The sequence below is a fragment of the Musca vetustissima genome, unplaced genomic scaffold (assembly GCF_032173495.1).
Source record: "Musca vetustissima isolate MV318-11 ecotype Yass unplaced genomic scaffold, APGP_CSIRO_Mvet_v1 utg12500, whole genome shotgun sequence".
Classification (NCBI taxonomy): Eukaryota; Metazoa; Arthropoda; class Insecta; order Diptera; family Muscidae; genus Musca; species Musca vetustissima.
In genome coordinates this window covers 36,373-53,880 of record NW_026876208.1, presented here as the reverse complement: position 1 = coordinate 53,880, position 17,508 = coordinate 36,373, and the positions used below count along the sequence as shown (strand labels likewise).

Here is a 17,508-nt window from a genome sequence, read left to right as displayed (position 1 = left end):
TGTTTTCGTGAAAAGCGCGTGGGAGTTTAACGAAAAAAATAATATCTTATCAACTTGAAGTAGAATTCATTGAAATTTATTTAAAGATATGATGTAAAAAGGTATAGTAACTCATCAATTGAGAACGGCGGGACCGATTTATAAATGGGAGACTCATAAATCGAGATGGACCTATGGTTCCTTCACCAAAGTTGCTTAAAATTGTCCATAGAATCATCCTAGGGATTTAATCGACAACAAAATACATACTTTGTTATGTCTTTCATGATGTGACATGGCAAACTTCGGTTGTTTTTAATTGCAGTGGGAAGAGTTTTACCAAAGAAAACTTTAAGAAAAGCGAAGTGTAGATCAAATCACTAAGTCAATTAGAGAATTATAATGCGCACACATGGATGGACAATGATAGTCCACAAATTAAAAAAAAAAAAATAAACAAACCAGTAAGGAAAGTTCAAAAGTCGGACGGGGCCGACTATATGATATTCTTCACCACTTTGGGTACATGCAAGACATGTTAATATCTACAATATCCTGTAGATAGAACGGTCATAGAATCATTGGAGGACCATTGGGATCGAATCGGGCAAAATTAAATGTGCTATCTAGATAGATATTTGAACCAATTGAAAAAAGTCCAAACACATACCATTCTGAAATCAATGACAAATTGCATGTCAAGAGGATAGACTTGGATTCTTTGGGGTACCATTTGTATGAAATCGAGTCAAATTATGTATGGGACCTATATATAAACACATGGACCTAATTGAGTAACCTTTGAATTCACAATAATCAATAAATACCCTCTGCCAAATTTCGTGTAACCAACATTTACATAAAACCGAACGAAAATATACATAAGACCTATATCAAAATCTGAAACGATTTCAACAAAATCATGTCAACCGTTTACAAAATTAAAGCTCACACCCTTTACTGCAATAGTAGTAGTTAATTTAATACATGTTGTTAAGCCATAAGATATCACGACTGACTACAGTCACCTTTGGTCACGTTGAAAATGTATGTACGTACGTACGTACACCTCCTCCTTGATGAGTGATGAGTTGAGGTGTTTGCTGGCCTTTGTCTTTGTTATCCTTGTTGTCGTTGGCATCGTTATGCCATAGCGCTACGTCGTAGCCATCGTCGTTGTTGTTGTTAAAGTTAAATATTACGATTATTATCGTCGTGTTTACATGGTTGACCTCACACTGTGTGTGTAAACTCTCACACGCACACACATCTCTTGAGTATATGTATATATGTGTGTGTGTTTATATGTAAATATGTCTTTTGTTTTCATCCTTTCTGATGTAATTCTTGTTGGTGATTTACTGTCGAGGTAATGTCTTTAGGTGATGGTGTTGTTACTGTTGTTGTTTTTGCTGTTGTCATGTGTCATATTGTTATTGAAGTTACGCAGATATGGTTAACCAAAAAAAATGTGAATTTGTGTTGTAGACCGAATAAACCGAATCAAGGTGGGGTAGTAAGGAGAGAAAGGACAGATTTTGGTTAAGAAAGGATATATTTTGTATTTTCAACCTTATACAAAACAGATTATGTTAAAAAAAGAATTTATACCCTCCACCATGAGGTGAATTAAAAAAAAAAAAACACCTACAAACAAATCAAGGCTTTGAGGAGAAAAGGAAAAAGGACAAGCTCTTAAACACTCAGACTGGGTTAGGACCATGCACATACCCGAAAGGAAGCGTGGAGCTTAAAAACAAATTTATATGAAATCCTCAAAATATCGAATAGTGGGGACAGGTATTGAATTAAATCCGGAAATGTTATCATCGAAAAAACACCAAACCGAAAGCTTTGGTGTAGGCACATCCTCTTGTAGAGACGAAGAAGGAAACCTGGTGACAGATACAGACAGCGTGTTGATGATCTGGAGGGAGTATTTTGAAAAGCCTCTGGTATGAAATAGTAGCGGTGAAGAAGATACCAACGAATAAATAAGAGATTACTGTATAGAGTGTATACCACCTAGCGGTCAGGAAAGTGGTCAGAATATCAAATAATCGGGTGAAGAATAATAAAGCAGGAGAATCCGATGGTTTATCAGCCGAACTATTCAAGACTGGTGGTGAGATTTTGCTATGCATGCATCAGCTGATTAGTACAATTTGGCATCATGTGTCCCGTGCACAAAAAGGAGACAAGATATGTGCCAACTAAAGAGGAATAAGTCTCCTTCCCATCGCATATAAAGTGCTATCCAGCGTGCTAGGGATGATACAAATGCGGCTTCAGACCTAGTAAATCTACCATTGATCAGATTTTCACTCTGCGCCAAATCCTGGAAGAGACCCACGAAAAACCCATCGACGCAATCCACCTATTCCACCTAGTCGACTATAAAGCTGCATTCGACAGCTCTATCCGTTAAGAGGTATTTAAATCCATGTCTGCGTTCGCCATTTCTGCAAAATTAATACGGCTATGCAGGATAGCTTTAACTGGCACAAGGTCAGCAGTTAAAGTCGGAAAGGACCTCTCGGAGCCCTTTACCAACCGACAAGGTGGCAGTTTGTCGTGTGACAAGTTTAACATCCTGCTGCAAAAGGTCATACGAGTGGCAAAGGTGAACAGAAATGACACTATGTACACCAAACTGCCTGACATCGACATAATGGGTCGAACATTACGAGCGATAAATTGGGACTGGCAGTAAATAGCGATTAGATCAAGTTGATGGTATCATCGCGCAAGACGTCCAGTATACTCGGACCAACTGTGGAACTTGAAAACTACAGCTTCGAGGTAGTGAACGATCCATACCGCCATAAACAGAACTAATAACATCAGCTTTGAAATCAGAAGGAGAATAGTGCTGGCCAACAGATCCTACTATGGTCTGAGTAAGCAACTCAACCACTCGCCAGACCAAACTCACACTCTATATGACCCTGATATTAGTTTGTGAGAAAACTCTGCGAAAGATCTATGTACCGATCTGCGTCTACGGTGAATATCGCCATCTATCCTCGGACGTCGACATTGGCTAGGCAGTTTTGTGAGAATGGACGAATTCGATGGAAGGATCATGTGGAAAACAATATCTCGGAAAATAATCCTTCAAATTGGATTGGATGAGCACAAGATCGACGCGCTTGGAAATCTTTTTTAAGCTCGGCTTATGAAACAACCGTTTTGCCATAAGCCAGCTAAGTAAGTAAGAGGACCCAGAATTTCATTGAAAACGTGGGTATACTCTCCAAAATACCAACTTTTAGGTACTGTACACTGCATGTAGATATTTTTTTCTTTTCATAACATGGAGTGCCTAATAATATAATCTTCGTTAGAGGGAGAGAACCCTAAATTAAACATTACAACAACGTCGATTATGGATAGGACATTTATAATATTGAAAATCGGATCGATTAATAGATTCGTAAATGACTCCGGGAGTCTTTGAGTCGGCATAGTTTACTAGAGTATGAGTCACAACATGGATTGTAAAACGTCTGGTGGTGGTTATTTATCCTCTGAGAAATTCGAAAAACCATACAAAGAAAATTGAAAATGTGCTGCTAATAGGTATTTTATTCTCTGAAACCGCCCTTATTTATGCCCTTATTACATGAATAATGAGTTTTGAATAATGTACATAGGATCACGAATAAAAAACTGAAATTGGCGGAACTTTTATATGAGAGCTAGGCCAAAAAAATTCTATATTGATCCTAAAATATATTCCAAGCTCACCTATCTACCAACCTCTATTTAAAATTGTAAATTGGAAAACCTCATAACCGGTTTAAAACTCAGGTCCTCTATCAGTTTCACGCTCACAAAATTAAATTTCTCCTGCTAATATTTATTAATCCCACACGTCTTAAGGATAATGAAATAGTTTTGTTAAAGTAGCTCTACGTGTATATATGTGTGTAAATTGTTTTTGCATCTGTCACCCAAAAAAAGAAAGAAAAAAATTACAAATAATTAAATAGTCCATTGTTGTTATTATTTTCATGTTTTTTTTCTGTTTCTGCTTCTTTTTTTATTATCGCAATGCAGAAAAATCTAAAAGCTTTACATCAAGCGCAAACAAACGAGACACTGAGATGGGGAAAAAAAGATATTCATCTTTTTTTTCATTGCTCCATTCCATAATTCTCCATTCTCCAACTATGGAAATAATGTACAAGGTCTCTGTTTCACTTTTGACATCTTTTGATGTTAATTAATTACGTGACAATTTTGAAAAGTGAAACACAGTCTACAACAACCAGAACTACAGCAACATCAACGATAACAACGAACCCAACACATACACAAACAAATATTTACATAATAATAATAAAAAAATGTAGATGTATCTACACTTCTGGGTTACCCAAGTCTGTGTGTCTGTTCGGAATGCAGAACAACGCCAATTTATGGCTGTGGGCAAACAAAAGATATCCTCATTCTTAAGGTTTGTGCCAAGTGTTTTGCTAGGTTTATTTTTATTCATCTACATCTTTTGTTTAAAGAGGTTAAGGGTCAGACAATTAAAGAAATAACTGGGGGAAGGTAGTTTATGGTAATGTGAAGCTAATGAGGAAAGAGTCAGCATTTCCTAAGGATTTCTTAGCAAAAAATTTTCAGAGAGAAAAACATTCCTCAGAGATGGAGATTTGATTTTGTTTTATAGGAAAACTACCTCAGAGACTGAGATTTGTTTTTTTAATAAGAAAAAATACCTCAGAAACCGAAGTTTGATTTTTTTCTACAAAAAATGCAAACCTTTCTGGTCTTCTAAAAAATTATTTAAAAAAATTCCGGTCTTCAAAAAATATTTTAAAAAATTCCGGTCTTCTAAAAAAATTATTTAAAAATCCAAATCCGGTCTTCTAAAAAATCATTTAAAAAAACACGCCTTGTTGGTTTTGGAAAAAATATTATTTTAAAAAATTCACGCCTCTTGGTAAAAATATTATTTATGTGCTTAGAAAAAATATTGTTTATGAGGGAATCAACAGAAAAAATACCTCAGAAATTGAGGTTTGATTTCTTTTCTATGGGAAAGAAACTGAGATTTAATTTTTTCTAAACAAAAACAATTTCTCAGAAGCTCCTCAGCTTCTTCTGATTTTTTTCTATATAAAATATCTCAGAAACTGAGACTTTATTTTTATACCCTTCACCACACTGTGGTACAGGATACTATGTCATTGTTCATATGTTTGTAACAGGCAAAAGGAAAAGAGATAGACCCATGGTTCCTGTTGATAATATGCATAGAATCACTTTCTGAGTCGAGTTATGAGTTATGCATGTCCATCCGTCCGTCTGTCCGTCTGTAGATGTTAAATTGTAAACAAAGTACGCATTTATGATCCGATTTGGATGAAATTTGGCACAAGTCGCTTATTTGGTCCAAGCCATATTGAAATTTATCGGATTTATCGAAAAATCGGGTCAGATTTAGATATAGCTCCCATATATATATGTCGCTATATGTCTTCTGATTTACACTAAATTTGGCATAGGGTGCTAAATTAGGTCGAGAATGATGTGTGCTAAGTTTCGTATAAAATCGGTTCAGATTTAGATATGGCTACCATATATAATTTAATCCGATTTTATGAAAAAGGTGCACCAAAGTCCCTATATAACTTTCGATTTGCACGAAATTTTGTATAGTGTACTGAATTGAGTCTTGAATGACGTATGTTAAGTTTCGAGAAAATCGGTTCAAATTTAGATACTGCTCCCATATATAGTCCCTACATATCATTCGATTTGCACGAAATTTAGTATGAATTAGGTCGAAAATGATGTGTGCAAAGTTTCGTGAAAATCGGTCCAGATAAAGATATAGCTCCTATATATATTCGTCCGATTTAAGGTAAATGATGCACCAAAGTCCCTATATATCTTCCGATTTCCACGAAATTTAGCATGAATTAGGTCGATAATGATGTGTGCTAAGTTTCGTGAAAATCGGTCCAGATGAAGATATAGCTCCCATATATATATTCGTCCGATTTTATGTAAATGGTGCACAAAAGTCCTTATATATCTTTCGATTTGCACGAAGTTTTGCATAGGGTATTGAATTGAGTCTTGAATAATGTGTGTCAAGTTTCGAAAAAATTGGGTCAGATTTAGATATAGCTCACATATATGTTTTCGTCCGATTTTATGTAAATGGTGCACCAAAGTCCTTATATATCTTTCCATTTGCACGAAATTTTGCATAGGGTATTGAACTGAGTCTTGAATGATGTGTGTCAAGTTTCGAAAAAATTGGGTCTGATTTAGATATAGATCACATATATGTTTTCGTCCGATTTGAGGTAAATGGGGCACCAAAGTCCCTATATATCTTTCAATTTGCACGGTATTTCTGAATTAGGTCGAGAATGATGTGAGCTAAGTTTCGTTAAAATCGGTTCAGATTTAGTTATAGCTCCCATATATATGTGCGTCCTATTTAATGTAAATTGATTGGCACAACGTACTGAAATTAGTATTCCTTCGACGTCTGTTTGGATACACATGTTGAGTATACCCAAAGTGGTGAAGGGTATCATATAGTCGGCCCGGTCCGACTTTACTACTTTCCTTACTGGTTTTTTGTAGAAAAATATATCGGAAAGTGAGGTTTGATTTTTTTTCTATAAGAAAAAAGATATTTCAGAAACGGAGGTTTAATTTTTTACCTCAGAAACTTATGTTTGATTTTTTTTTTAAATAATATATATGACCAAAATGCCGTTCACTTACCTTCATCTTTGACATTTCCAATTAGAATATCATAACCGGTAAGATCAGCAGATTTTAGTAATGTCATTGGATCAGCTGGTAAAAATGCTCCATCAATGGTTGGGGCAGAGGGAAAACTTAAAATTCCTGAATAGGAATTCCATTGTTGTACGGAAATTGTTTTCGCATCAACTTGTCGCATGCACGCCATGACAGCTTGAGGATTTTCCTGAGCACAATAAAGACAATAAAATCAAAAATTATTTTAGTAATGCAAATTTTCAAATTGTAATCGCTGACATCAACACTTACCGGTAACAATGAAGCATTACAGTTACAGTCATTTACCAAAGCTTTACCAATTTCCACCGCCTTTTCCGATGTCATATGGCTCCATGGTGCATTCATGGTACCCGATTGCATCATGCCACGCTTGACCAAGCCACGTGTTACCGGTGACATTAGTTGAGCATTAACGGAACTCGAACCAGCCGATTCACCAAACAGCGTCATCCATTCAGGATTACCGCCAAATGCCCGGGCGTTCTCCTTTAGCCAACGCAAGGCCAATGCTTGATCCCAGAGGCCAACATTACCCGGTGCTTCTTCTTCAAAACCTGGCATAACCGGTGAAAGATGTAGAAAACCAAATGCTCCGACACGATACTGAAACGAGGCTACGATCACATTGCCCACGGCCGACATTATCTCAGCGTTGTAAATGTCCAAGGTGGCTGAACCGGTCATAAAACCACCGCCATAAATCCATATTAATATAGGCAAACCGTTTGTGGTATTCTGTGGCGTTGCACTATGTATTAAATGATCCTGATCGGTTTTAGATGAATGCTAATGAAATGGAGTTCAAAAACAATGAAAATAAATTATTGGTTTTGCGCATGATTTGATTGTGTTTATGACGAGTACCCACCTCACCACCACCATTGGTTCCACGGCCATGTCGTAATCTTGCCTTCGCTGGAGCCCAGATATTCATAAACAAACAATCTTCAGATACATTTGTGTTAGGATTCCATATCTCTTCACCGGAAAAGCCAGGGAAGTATTCATACCTGCATAGCGGAAATATGACGAAGGTAAAGGAAAATATGGAATTAATAATTGAGCTAAATTTGAAATCGATTATATTTGCATTCTAAACTAGAATAATAACATTGGCAACAACCATTATAGAGAGAAAAAATAAGTGTTTGGAATTATTTGCCACTCCATTCCGTGTATGATTATGTCCACTCCACCTTTAGTGTGTATTATTTCCCTACTCTCTTCTTCCAGCCCTTGTGTCTGATATTTACAACAAATAACATGAACATTAATTATTTATAATTGAATTATTGCAAATATCATCCCCTTCTCAAATGTTGTGTGTGTATGTGGGTTTGTGTTGGCTAACATGACACCCCGATGTCCGTGTGGTTGGACGGTCAAATGTCCTGCGTTGTTATGTTGTCAGTTCACTCACACTCACTCAATTAAAAAAAAATACCCCACCCGAATAATCAATTCCAATCATTTAAATGAGGCTCAGTTATTCAGTTGCCCTTAAACTAATATGCATATGTGTGTGTGTGTTTTCTAACGATGGTATGACCAACCTTTGCAGGGAATAGAAATGTATTATAGTGGATAGTACAAGGAATTATATATATATATATATATATATATAAGCAAGTAAAAACGTTCAACATACGTCACTTTCGTTTATAACTGTCATAAAAGACGAGATAAAATTTTGGTAGAAATATTTGACACCCAATGAGAACCAAATTGGAGGCTGTTCGATTTAAAAAAAATGGCCGACATCCGCAACATACTGAATAATGGGGGTACCGTTAAATGGGAGCTATCCTAAAAAGGATATCCTAAAAGGTTGAAAAGCAAGACCCTTCCGATAAATCTTGGGGTTCTTTAAATAGGAAAAAATCTTAGAATAAAACTATGTTCTGCAATATACATTTTAAATTGCGTATCAAAATCATTTGATGGTTTCCAGGAATTATAGATGTTTATCTTCCAATCCATGCATATTTTGCGAAATTTCATTTAACGGCTAAGATTTAGTACACATTGCATTAAAGTACCCAAAAACTCGTAAACGCGAATGATTTCCGAAAAGTCCATATGCCTTTAACAAGCATCCGATTTCGAAGTGCACCCTAAAAAATACATCGACCTGAGAAACGACCATATGAAATGACTTGCTAAAAGAGAGCGCAGAGAATGAGCTTATTAAACCATGTAAACAAGGGCACCAGTTCATATGCTTGCCCAGCACTAATTAAGAATCATGGATGGCCCAGTTCACACTATTTTTGATATAAATTAGGTTTATCTCTCTTTCGGCTGAAGTTTTCGCAAAAGTTCAAAATCCGTATCAGATCATTTATTGAAACGGAAATGATCCACAGAAAATGCAAATAGATCCGCGATTTTTCGAAAACAGTTTTTTTTTCAAATTTCGTGCTTTTGGCCAGTTCTCTTCGTACCATGCCAAATATAAAAATTTCGCCGGAAAATAGAAATTTGATCGGACAAAAGTTCTACCTTCGGATGAATATTACTCTTAAGCCGTACATACTCGTACCGAATACACAATATATATAAATATATATATAGCTAAAATGCAAAAAGGCGTAACTAAGAAAAAATTGAAAATTGACTTTTTGAATGAATATTGTGAAAGTCAATAAACTACATGTGTTGACAAAGTTTTACACGTCTGCGGTCAAAAAAGGAGCTTCTATTAACAAAAAACAAAAAGACGTAACTACAAGTGGGTTTATTTGATAAATGAAAAAATAGTCTTTTATTCTTCATATGTAATATCACCCTGCCGGGCATACTTTTTCATTTCACATGACATGTTTATAGTTTTCATTCAAAACAGTTGTTTGCTTCTCCTACACAATTATGCTTTTGTTAGTTACGCCTTTTTGCATTTTAGCTGACGATATATATAATTTTACTCAGACTCGCGACTACAACAATCCTAAAATTATTTTTTGGAAATTCGTGATTTCTCATTGAAACTAGAAAAACAATTCAAAAACCACTCGAAATCGACCTTAATCGACCTCGGGAGAATACTTTGAGGTGTTGCAAACGGAATATCAAATTTAATATACAATAAAAATTGGCGTAAAAGAGTGTTTAATTACGCCATTACGTCATTCTAAATTGTCCGGAGGAAGTTCTGTATCCTCTAACAATTATTCTACGTTCATCAACATGACTACTATTTTTTAACTTCCAAAAAATTGGGAGGCCAAATGAGGAGGAACTTTTATGGTCCAAAACATGTTTTTCAGAATGTCAAATTACAGCCTCAAAATACCGAAGAAAGGACCAACACTTTTATAAGGGGCAATGTAATATACAATTACAATCATTTCGGGTTGAGTCTGTGGCTAACCGGAACCTTATTTTTGAATAAACAAGACCGCTAAAACTTTTAAAATACCGAAAATCTGACGAGGTATTATATTAGAGTTATGCCAAAACATGGACATATATAGGGAAAATTTAACGTAAAGATGATATTCATCTTCCCAGAATGCCAAATTACAGATACTTTGATCGGAAAATCCTTGTAGAACCTTTACGGAGGGACTATTCCAAAAGATTGATTTAGGTTGAACATCTCCATGAACCCAGAATATCAAATTATAGCCTCTTTGGTTGACAAATGCGGTTAAAACCTTCACAATGCTGAAAATGAGTCGTCCCGATTATATGGGAGGTTGCCAAAACATTGAATTATATTAAAAAAATTGTGTATCCTACAACTATAATGTGGATTGCCAAATTATAATTTATTTGTATTCTGAAATAATCTGACATTTATATATTTACTCAGTGCACTTTGACTTACACCCATGTGTTGTGTTGTTTACTAGGCCTTGAGAACTTAGTTCGCAAAAATTTAATTAAGCCATGAACTGTTTTGTACGATCATTGTTTCAAAACATTAGGCGACAAGATTCAAAAAATAAAAAGTATCGCTGCACCTGGCCGAATATTGTACAGCTGTTTAAAGTTGTTAGCAATGTGGATAAAAATAACAACAATAATTGAGTTTATATTTTCCACGACAGGAACAATCGTTATTAGCTACAATTGACCACATTTATAATAAACGTACAAATGCACACACATATGAAGATGGCATATACATATAAAGGGTGAGATGAAAAACTGCAACCAACTTCAGACTGCTGCCATTTCTAAGCCACTTGTCCGACAGCTGTTAAAATTATTCCAGTGACAGCTCATTATATTGTTTACAAGCTTACAAAAGCATTTTGGTGAGGATTTTCCAAAAAAAAAAAGTTATTCGTGATGGAAATCAAGCGTGATAGTGTGATTTCTTTATATTTGGCTGAAAAACCACAAGTGGCTATCGTTAGAGCACTCCAGCATTTAAATGTGAATATATCGTTTGTGTCTCGTACCATAGCTGGTTGCCGTGATACTGGTAGCGTAGCCCGATGTCAAGGAAGCGGACGGAAGAAAACAGCAATATCAACAGATATGGTTCGAAAAATAAAGAAGCGACTTGATCGAAACCCGCGTCGCTGTGGCCGAAAAATGGCTCGTGAGCTGAACATATTGCAATATTCTATTCGGCAAATATGGAAAAAGGAGCTCGGCGTAAAGCCATTGAATTTCCAAAAAGTGCAATAACTTCCAAAGCAAGGGTAAGAGCTAAAGTAGTAGCTCAAAAGAGCTAAAGAGTAGCTTCGCTTGTCCGAAAGTGGTAAACTGTCGAATTTAGTTTTCTCCGATGAGAAAACATTTGTTGTCCAGCAGTTTGTAAACAAAGAAACAAAATGATCATGTTTATTTGCCAAAAAAGTCAGCTGAAAATGTGCACCTTCGGATGATGTGGACCGCCATAACAGCCGATGATCGCCGAATATTATCGCGAAAATATTCTGGAGGGTGTATTAAAACCTTGGGCACGCAAACATTTTGGCCGCAGACTTTGGATATTACAACAGCACCATCGCACTCAGCACGAATGGTTACAAAATGAGGTTCCTCGCTTCATTTCTAGCGCACAATGGCCACCAAAATCTCCGGATACCAATCCGTTGGACTATTGTGTCTGGAGTATTTTGGAAAGCAATGTTGGCACTAAAAAATACGAAAGTGTCGATCACCTCAAGCAAGCGCTTCGCCGGGAATGAGTCAAAATACCGTAGGGCAATATTCAGGCAGCGTGTGAGGTTTTCAGTGGCCGTTTGAAGGCCACTAATCTTGTTCTAAAATTTGATGCTATTTCCGACATTTTTAACTTTCATTCAATAAAATTAAAACAAATTTTAAAATTATGGCGTTTGACTTTGTTGCAGTTTTTTTATCTCACCCTGTATGGAAAAATATTGTTATATTTCTGATTATTTTTTGGAAAGCCCTCGGAGGTCCGAAGGATGAGTTTTCCAAATATCATGTTTTTTTGTGGTAGCTCTTATTTTCAGGAAGCAAAAGCTTTATATCCTTGTTTGCAGGTTAATTTCAAATCAAAAAAAAAATTGTATAGCATTTCCCAAAATATTCAAAAAATTATTCAGTATTATAAGGAATATTCTATCACTCACAAAATTTCGCTGCTCAGAAAAAATTTCTAACATATATATCGGGCAATAATGATATATGGTGATTGAAAAACTATATGGACTAATATAACCCATATTCGAACTTTAAATGCCCATGAGTCTCTCATTACCTGCAATACAGTACATTCATGGAGCTAGCAGGACCACAATGGCAGAATTTGCTTCGAACAAAAGCAGGACCTTCCAATATATCTATAAGATTTCTCAATATAACTATATACATATATATATATATATATAAGGTCTTTCTTCCACCTATAAAATTATCGCCATTAATCTATAGAAGCATATGCTTCTGTAATCTGTCTTCCAACTTTGAATTTCCACTCATATAACCCACATATGTACTGTATTCTATTTATATCAATGCATAACAGGACCTGCTCTCCCCTATATCATTCGATATAAAAAATTTCGTGATTCTATTTCCTTTCTTATTGTCTTGACCTCCAAACATACGATATTAGAAAGGGTTCTCATATACCTGTAATCAATATACGTATGTTTTCATTGCCCTTTTCTACTTTTACCGATCAGTGTTCAGAATAATAATTCTACATTATGAAGAACAGTCGGATTCGCCGACCACCATAATTTTATAATTATTATATTAAATGTATCATTTCGAATTTTAAAACTTCGCAATATATGCCGATTTTCTTGAACAGTTTAAAACTCTATTTAGGTCTAGCAATGTCCGCCTGTTTGTGAAAATTACGGCGGATCTTACTATATTTTAATACTTCTATTACTTCTGGGGTGTTTGGTATTAAAAATCAAAATTATCGGTTACCGCCACATTTTCACGATTCGCAGAAAAAAATACATTATTCAATATACGTCCACGTTTCGAAATTAAGTATGCGCTCATTTCAAATATTTGAATGGTCCCAAAACGCATGGGTTAAAGTTTAGACATTTTGATACCATGAATCGGACTTTTAAAACGACATTGAAAATCACAAATTCCGATTTTATTGGATGATGGTCGACCTTTCATTTCTTTGCTATCTAATTTATTGTCAGCATTAAAACTGAATTTTTCTTGGATGTTGTGTTTCATAGCTGATTACTTAGAATTTTTTAATGAACTCTTGAAAATAGATATGTAACATTCTTTAAAACATTACATACGAAATTTTTAGACGTTTAATCGATATTAAAATTGATTGAAATTTTCAATTAAATTGCTTTCGTCTATATTATTGTTATGAAACTTTTGCAAATAGTTTTCAAGTATTTAGAGTGCTATTAAGAAATAAGAAAAAATAAACTAATGCAACAGTAACCCATTTTTCCTACAACTGGCAATGTTCCCAAGCTATAATTTATTTCTGTCAATTTTAAAGTATGAAAGAGTCTAAAAAAACAAGAGGTACAATTTCAAAAATGAATGCCAAAGGTTAAGTTTGACTTTTAGACACACATATACAACGTAACAAAACAAAATACTATACGAAATTATGAGTCTTTGTGGATTTAGTGAGATCTGCTGTAGGAAAATAATCACGGACCATCAAAGATAGTATTTAAAGGAGTTCAGTTGACCAATTCAACCTATAGTTGTGCACGAAACTTGCCAAACACGGAAAACAATTGGAGATTGCCTAGAGTTTCCTTCAGTTTAAAGAAATTAAAATTCATTCCTCGGAAACGAAACCGAAGAATGCCAAATACCGAAAATGCGATTAGACTACGTCAACATATGTAAATACATTGATTCTTTTCAGAAAATATATTTGTAACCCAACATTCTGTACGAAAAGTTAGCTGGAAAATGAAACTTAAACCTTCACCCCCCTTTATAGTGGGGCTATGACATAACTTAGTCCTATATTAATAAGTTTCTGTTATATATTAAATACCAAAAAACATAATAGAAGAAGCAATGTGTGAACAACTTTTGGCGATCTAATCTCTCGTGATCTCAACAGTTATACAGCCTTCAAGGAATTTTATTCTGACGACGAAATTTTTAAGGTGTTGTAAACGTAAAGAAAAATTTAATATATCCTGTTACTTCTGGCCACTGTATATCCCAACATTTTCAAAAATTGTTCAATATTATCAAGAATATTCTATCACATAACCATTTGCGTGAAATTGCATAAAATGTCGTCGCTGAGAGCTATTTACTGTCCGTAACAAGTTCGATCTATTTACAGCAGGACTACTATGGAAGAACTTGCTTCGATTAAAAGCAGGACCTACATATATATGTAGAAGATTTTTTCTTTTACTTATATGATCTATATATGTATATATATCGTCATTAACCTATAGAAGGATATGATTCTGTAATCTGCCTTCCAACTTTCAATTACCACTCATATAACCCACATATGCACTGTATTCTATTTATATCAATGTACAACAGGACCTAATCACTTCTATATCTTTCGATATAAAAATTAACCTTTTTCCGCAAAAAATTCACTACAGCCGTTTATAGAAGGACATTCCCCTATATAAAATAAAACCAGGAAGGAAGTTCAAAAGTCGTACGGGCCGGTAGATAGAATAAACATATCATCTTTAGAGGACTTTGGAAATGAAATCGGGAGAAATTAAATGTGTGATTTACATAGATATTTGAATCTATCGTAAAACACCATAGATATGCCATTCTGAACTCTATGAAATATTCCATGTCAATCGGCGAGACTTGGATTCGTTGGTGTACCAATTGTATAAAACCTAGGAAAATTATGTATGTTTGTAAATCTTAACCTAATTCAACAACGGTGGCATATTTGGTATGCTGCAGTACAAATTCAGTACATTATGCTAAATTTCGTGCCATTCTGAAGATTTATAGATTTACATTAAATCGGGAGAAAAAATATATGGGAGCTGTATATAAATTTGAACCGATTTCCACGAAACTTAGCACATAACATTCTAGACTTAATTCAATATACTGTGCCAAACTTCGCGGAAATCGAAAAAATGTACGTACTTTGGTGAACCAATAACATAAAATCGGAGGAAAATATATGTGGAAGCTACATCTAAATCTGAACCGATTTGCACGAAACTTAAAACACAAAAATCGAAATATGTATAGGGTCTATGGTACACCATTTACATTAAATCAGACGAAAATATATATGGGAGCTATATCTAAATCTAAGCCGATTTTCACGAAACTTAACACACATCACTCTAGACTCAATTCAGTACACTATGACAAATTTGGTGCAAATCGAAGGAAATTTAGGAGCTTTCGTAAGCTATTAACATAAAATATATATGGGAGCTATATCTTAAACTTAGCACACATCATTCTGGACTGAATTCGGAGTGCTATGCCAAAGTTCGAGCAAATCGAAAAATATATAGGGTCTTTGGTACACCATTTACATTAAATCAGACGAATATATATATATGGGAGCTATGTCTAAATCTGAACCGATTTTTCCCCATTTCAATGAGATTCGTCCTTGGGCCAAATAAGTGAGCTGTGCCAAATTTTCGTCCAAATCGGATAATAAATGCCACCTACATTTTGTGTAGAATTTAACATGGGCAGACAGACAGATACGCATAAATGGACCTACTTGTATCAATAGAAACATCTTACCCTGGCGGTATTTAAATTCTTATATGTATGCGGACAATCTGCTACGTTTCGAAGATGTGCTTCGTTTCGAAGGCGAACCAAAGGGCTTCGCCTCGAAGCCTTCTGGAGAAAGATAACTACAAATTTAAATGGACGACATTGAAAATTATATGCATGTTCCTATTATTGTTGAATAATATTGAAGAAATCGGGCGCATATGTTGGTGGATATTAGTTCTGGACGACATTATAAAATCCCTTCTATGCATCAAGAAAAAAATCCTTTGTATTCTAAAAACATGTAAAAATATCCTTAAGGCCGAACTTACCCTTCATTATGAGGTGGACATTAAGAATTCCTCAAAATCACATTTTTTATGAGGGTTGTGATATGATAAATTATTGCCAAGAGAAAACAAATTACCGAACCACTGAAAATCAGATTGGAAACTTGGTCTGGGACCATACACATCTGGAATCCTTCAAATATCTTAGGGTCCCTTATATGGGAGGTATACAAACACATGGATCGATATTCATGTTTGGTAGGAATTTAGTAAACTAGGGATCCAATGTGAACTCTTAATATATATTTGAAGTCAATTTAATTAAAAAACGTGTCCAAAATATAAATAGGGGTCTATCCTGAAACTTGCGATAATATTAGGTTGGGGAAAATTAAAAATTATATTATTTTTATTTTATCTATTTTTTTAATGGTTTAAAGCAGTCCACTCCTTTTGGTACCTCCCACATTATCGAACACTACGTTCTAGTTTTTCACCTCGCAGGTGAAATGATTACAACAGAGTCTTAAAACCAAACTCAAGACGCGAAACAAGTCAGATAATATTTTTTTTTAATATAAACAAGTGGAAAATCGTTAAGTTTCTGCCGTGCCGAACTTTTCATACCCTCCATCATGGCTATACTGACAGGTACTAGAAATGATAATATAGAGAACATACCAAAAAGTGGACCTATACTGACATTTCCAAAACCGGATTATGTAAACCATAATCCAAATATCAGAAATTTTTAATAGATAATTATATCCTCAGCCTTATGGCTAATGAGGGTGTATACACTTTAACACGGTGAAAATGTGCCTCATCGAACTATTGGTTCTAAAACCCATGTTTCCTTGGACCAAATCCAAACTTTGCCCATCTTATTATTTCTTCCAAACTTAGTTCAAATTCGAAGATGGGGAATATCGGTCCGCTCCTTCTGGAACCTCCACACAGGAGCTAGGTCTAAATGCGGCTATAGTTTATTAACGAACCTTACGTTCTAATTTGTTATCTCGCTATCCTACGCAGGTGAAATGATTACAACAGAGTTTTCGAACTTGACCTTCCTACAGGCAAAAGATCTATCTATCAAAAGATCTGCAAAATTTTGGCGATATATCTCAATTCGTTAGACGCTAGAGTAATAACAACAGATGGACAGACAGACGGACATGGCTATATCGTCATAGAATTTCACGCTGATCAAGAATATACTTTATAGGGTCGATGTGTTACAAACGGAACAAAATTAATATACCCTCCATACTATGGTGGAGGGTATAAAAAGGGGTTTATA

The 17,508-nt window shown here is 35.0% G+C and overlaps 1 protein-coding gene across 1 annotated transcript in view; it reads right to left on the bottom strand.

The window, feature by feature from the left end:
• The window catches only part of LOC133338768 (acetylcholinesterase), an 84,364-nt gene that overhangs the window by 60,482 nt on the left and 6,374 nt on the right, over positions 1 to 17,508 (bottom strand). Inside the window, exons 2-4 of the mRNA XM_061546873.1 lie at positions 7,654 to 7,790; positions 7,030 to 7,568; positions 6,739 to 6,946 (exon numbers count right to left, since the gene is read on the bottom strand). Of these exons, the coding sequence (XP_061402857.1) occupies positions 6,739 to 6,946; positions 7,030 to 7,568; positions 7,654 to 7,790 (884 nt within the window). The remainder of the gene's footprint in view (positions 1 to 6,738; positions 6,947 to 7,029; positions 7,569 to 7,653; positions 7,791 to 17,508) is intronic.